General features: G+C 31.9%; 1 protein-coding gene across 2 annotated transcripts; it reads left to right on the top strand.

Annotated features, from left to right (window-relative positions):
• Nucleotides 1–438: 438 nt before the first annotated feature.
• LOC112468564 lies at nucleotides 439–2,512 on the top strand. 2 transcript variants are annotated; one of them, XM_025037795.1, is made up of 4 exons: nucleotides 439–540; nucleotides 616–815; nucleotides 1,215–1,402; nucleotides 1,670–2,512. In XM_025037795.1, the coding sequence occupies exons 2-4, from the start codon at nucleotides 629–631 to the stop codon at nucleotides 2,495–2,497; spliced, it is 1,203 nt and encodes a 400-aa protein (XP_024893563.1). In that variant the 5' UTR covers nucleotides 439–540; nucleotides 616–628; the 3' UTR covers nucleotides 2,498–2,512. The 2 variants fall into 2 exon arrangements, with proteins under 2 accessions (XP_024893563.1, XP_024893562.1); XM_025037794.1 differs by having other exon boundaries at nucleotides 616–1,402.
• The last annotated feature ends 2,894 nt before the right edge of the window (nucleotides 2,513–5,406 follow it).

The raw sequence follows: 5,406 nt of genomic DNA, 5'->3' as shown, positions 1-5,406 counted from the left end.
GCGTAAATGTAGTATCAATGTAGTAATTGTAGCGCAATCATATATTGCGATTTACGTAAAAAATGATTACTGTATATAAGAAATGTAAAAGGTTTAATGGTTATTTCATGATACGTAAAGTAGATACGTAAAGTAGAGAGATAGCAAAGGATGGAATACAGCAAAATACAAGTGCATAGCTCTTGTATTCTTTGTTTAGCTTGATATCTTGTATATTCCACCTGTTTATTGGGATATACGCCAAACGGGATTTTTAGGGACTGCGCATAATGAAAGGAATATAGGGAATAGGGAATAGGGAACAGGGAATAGGGAACAGTTCAATATATTCTGTAGTCAGAAGGCAGCATCGTGCGCCTGCGCAGAGTACACAAAGTGCACGTGCACTTACTCTACTAATAAATTATTAATACCAGCTATAACCTATATATGCAGCACAATCACACTTTGTACGAGGTTTATTTTGCACAGACGTCACAATATCCATCGTGTACGTTGTTGTAGATATCGTTGTAGATATCCACGTGTCCCTCGGATAAGGTGTGTTGTGTGGATAATAAATTAACATAATAATAATAACAACAGTAATAACATTAATAACATAATATTGTCTAGATATTGTCTCAAAATGCCGACGTTTTACGGTCAACGAAAAACAAACCGAGGCGCTTGGACACAAGAGAATCTTGATAAAGCTCTCAAAGATTTACAAAAGGGAAACGTTTCAATAAGAGAAGTTGCTTTAAATAATAATATTCCTGAAAAGACCCTCAGGACTAGATTAAAACAAAATAATTTTATCAAAGGAAGATTAGGTAAGAAATGTTATCTTGGCGAAGAAGTTGAAAAACAGCTAGTAGAACACATTAAGAAACTTCAATCAGTAGGATTTGCACCTTCAAAAAAAGAAATAAGAAAAATAGCTTTTAATTTATCCGAAAAAATGGAATTGAAACAAGTTTTTAATACCGAGAAAAAAATTGCTGGATCGGATTGGTACAAGTCATTTATGAGAAGAAATCCTACACTAATTATTAGGAAACCCAGAAAAACGTCAAATGAAAGTGCGAATGCAATGAATAAACAAGACATTGATAATTACTTTCATTTATTGAAACAATGTCTCAATAATAATAACTTGACGAATAAACCAAGTCGTATTTACAACATGGATGAGACTAGTCTGCAACTGAATAATGAGCCTGATTTTATAGTGGCTGCTGAAGACAGTAAAAATGTTCAAGCTCGTCAGTGTACCGAAAGGGGAGAAACTATTACAGTAGTAGCTTGTTGTAATGCTGAAGGTTCATTCTTACCACCGTACTGTATATTTAAAGGTGTTAGAAAGCAAAAGATATGGGAAGAAAACATGCCACCTGGATCTGTTATTCAAATAAGAAAGGTATTATTTATTCTGTATCAAAATATATAGATGTTATTATGCATAATGTTTAATATATTACAAATATAAATGTATAATTTAATAAATAAATAACTAAATAAATAAATAAAATAATAAGGAATAAAAAATAAAGAAAGAAAAAAATAATTTTACAACTAATAATTTATATATTATAAATTAAATTGACAAATAAATATATGTATAAATTCTCATCTATGAAATTAATAAAGAAAACAATAAAATAGCAATTTATATTTTGGATTACAGGAATCCGCTTACATCAATGAACAGCTCTTTATGGATTGGCTGAAAAACCATTTTATTCCAAGAAAGAGTAGAGAACAATGTTTATTGATTTTGGATGGCCATAGATCCTATATAAACTCTCCTGATATACTACAAATGGCAACGGACAATAATATCCATATACTTTGCTTACCCAGCCATACTACAGACTATTTTCAACCACTTGATAGAGCATTTTTTGAACCTTTAAAAACATATTTTCGAGATGCTTGCTGTGAATGGGGTAATGCAAATCCAAACAAAAAGATTGGAAGAAATCATTTTGGTCTCTTATTAACAAAAGCTTGGTTACGAGCAGCTACTGTCCAGACGGGAATATCAGGTTTTAGAGAGACAGGAATACACCCTTTCTGTCCATCAGTAATACCAGAATATGCATATCTGGAAAATGCGATTCAACATGAGGTATCCTCTTCTTCAGAAAGTGATAAAGAGATATTAACAAGCACTCCTGTAACAAATTTATTAAGCACTCAGATGTGCATAATGATAGATGAAAGTATGGCGCAGCCTGGACCGAGTAACTTATGTCAGCAACGTGTCTTTTTAGATACAAGTCAAAAAAATGAATGCGAAAATGAATGCGAAAATGAATGCGTTGAATGTTACGAATCGTATGACAATACATTACCCAAAGTAAATTGGATTCAGTGCATTAAATGCAATAAATGGTTGCATGAAACGTGTACCTTATATTATAATATATGTAACTTATGTAAGAGAATGGAACTAAAAAGAGCAAAAGAAGATAAAGATAAAAAAAAATTTAAAGAAGCAAAGCTTTTATGAGGAAGCAATAAAAAGAGGACATTAAATAAAGAAAACTTTCAAAAAAGGGAAGAAAAGCAAAAAAAAAAAAAACTCGAGAAAGAAAAGTTAAAAAGTATTAAAGTTGAAAAGTAAAATATTCTCAAATAAGTTTAATTACAGTTAAAAATTCAGCTACTCTGTGTTACTATAAAGATATTAGTATGAATAAAGTTTATTAACATAGGTATTAATAAATGTAAAGATTTCATGTATTATAATAATAATATTTTTTTTTTTTTTTAGAAAGGAACGAAAATTCTTATGTGTTCTTTTTCTTTTTTTTTTTGTATAACTCGTATAATTTTTTTATCGTATAGATAAAAATATAATGATTGAACAATTAATAGTAAATAGCCTTCAAAATTATCTTAGCGTAATAAAACAAAATATATCTCATTGGAAATTTAATCTGATTAAATATAAAAAATTTCTTGCACATGTAAAAAATCGTAATTTAATCCTTCTATCATCTAAATTCTCATATAGATATTTATTACAATTGTTTTAATAGTAAATCTAACATTTCATACATTAAAATCATATTTTCAGAAAATGAATTATTGAGTACTGAGACGCCCACTTTAGATAATCTATAATCTATAATCAAAATTTCGTTTATAACTTTACGTTGTGCATTTTTATATATCAGTATTTTATATGTCTGTAAAGTATATATTTATATGCATTTAAATACATGTTTAATGTATGATTTGTATTCTTATTCTTCACAAATATTTTTCCTATTATATTAAATAATATGTCGAATTATATCTTGAATTTCGACACAAATTATATAGATCGTTTAAAGTGTACTTTTATAGATTGCTTAAAATAAATATAGTACTAAATATTTCCTTCATCGAATATATGTATTTTACATTTTACGTTGTAAGAAGTAGAAGAACCTATATTTAAGAAACATTTGAAATTCTAAGTGGAAATATCTTGTATGTTTCTGTTTGCCACGCAGTGTTCTCCGTAATTGATTACAATAATAAATTGCGCGCGCAGTATACTCATCGGTTATTCAGGGGGAAGATTAAATTTAGGTGTTTCGTTCACTTCTAGTCAGAACACGCGTATCTACCTACTCCAGCACACCAGAGTTATCAGAGTTATCGGCGGTGTTTGACTAGCGCCTGGCGCGATCGATCCAGTTGTCTCCAAGATACGTTTGTTCCAGCCGAAGCATCGAATATCCCGTTGCTTTAAACGTAAGTCGACAATAATGTACTTCGAATTGGGAATTATATACATTCTTCGGGTTTCTTTATCGCGTACACGCCATTCCTGCAATCGCCTATTTTATGTCATACTTTCCGTACAATGGAACGATATCTGATGGGAAATGGGAAACTAATCTACCGTAAGATAAATCTAACAAAAAGACACCATTAATGTCACGACAAACTACACGTATTTAAGATTGCTTTCAGTCGTTCTTGCATCGGTATTTTTGAGTATTATCGGCACATTATCAACATGTCGGTTCTTTTAACAGCACAGTGATACCTTCGGCAAAAACTTTCGTTTATTACAGTAAAGTTTATTTATATTGAGCTTTCGATTTCGCGAAGGCGATCGGCATCAATTATATACGAGAAACGAGAAACTGTCGAGAAGACTTTTGTCGTTAGCCGATGTTTTTTTTTTTACAACGGTCTGATGGACTTCTTTCTATTTAATTACGTAAATCGCTAAGTAGCGATTATCGTATTAAAACCGGAGTGATCAATATATCTTTACAGTTACGTAATTAGTTTAGCGGAATTTCCCGTTTCTTATCATTCCGCGAATTTAGGCAGTTAAATCCATTTTTAATTACTGCGGCGATAAACACGGCACACATAAAACGTTTTAGAATAAATTCCTTAACGAATTGGAGCTGATGTTTTTCCCGAATTAATTTCGAAACCATTTCCGATTTACATCCGTTTCTATCAGTGTAGATTAACTTTGATCTCGGCTTAACTTACTTCTTATCTTTCTCTAATGTCCATTTCTACCAATGCCGATTAAATTTAATCTCGGTTTAACTTGCTTTTTATCCTTTTCTAATTTTAAGAACTAGAAAAAAATGAAAAGTTAAACCGAGATTAAAGTTAATCTACATTGATAGAAATAAATATTAATGGAAACAGGAAAGAAAGACTTCTCGCGCACTGAACATCAAACATCACACTAAATATCAAATGGATACTAATGCTAATATTTACGCTTCACACACTGTATCGATACTATTTATTTCTATTCCGACAAGTCCTCGTTGTATTGAAGAGCAACCATTATTAACAGCAATCAATTATTATTATTGATATATTATATTTCTTGTTGTGCAAAATATTTCGATAATACATATAATAAAATTCTCCATAAAAATGTAATCCACAAGCATCAGCCAAACTAGTTGTAAGGAGAAAGCTCATGACAATTCTCGCATTTTTTTAAATTTGTACTTTAACTTTTTTTATCTTAACTTTCCGTAAATTTTCGTCCGATCGTTTCCGATCGAAACGGACCGTAGGCGTGCGCGATTAGCCTACAATGTCACATAGATAATTTTTACAATTATGTCTCGTTTGATGAGTCAGTCATCAGTTAGTCGAGCTGTTCGCCAACTCGACACCTGTTGATACCAGTTGATACGCTCACAGGCACAGGCACAGGCATGGCCTTTCGTGCTTTCTGTCGACCAAGTCGCGGTATATCGATTCCTGGCCGCGATACCCGACGGCGATACCTCGACCTGACGAGGTATCGCACGAGTGACTTGGGATCGATCATAACTCGATGACGATTGACATGGTGGACGAGTGAGTGCGAAACGCAGGATTTACGGAACGATTCACGCAACTGCGTACTTATAAATATCGGAAACCACCAAGTGC

This window comes from Temnothorax curvispinosus, unplaced genomic scaffold, assembly GCF_003070985.1.
Source record: "Temnothorax curvispinosus isolate PA1 unplaced genomic scaffold, ASM307098v1 QBEX01018628.1, whole genome shotgun sequence".
In the NCBI taxonomy this organism is placed as follows: Eukaryota; Metazoa; Arthropoda; class Insecta; order Hymenoptera; family Formicidae; genus Temnothorax; species Temnothorax curvispinosus.
This window is presented reverse-complemented; position numbering and strand designations above follow the sequence as displayed.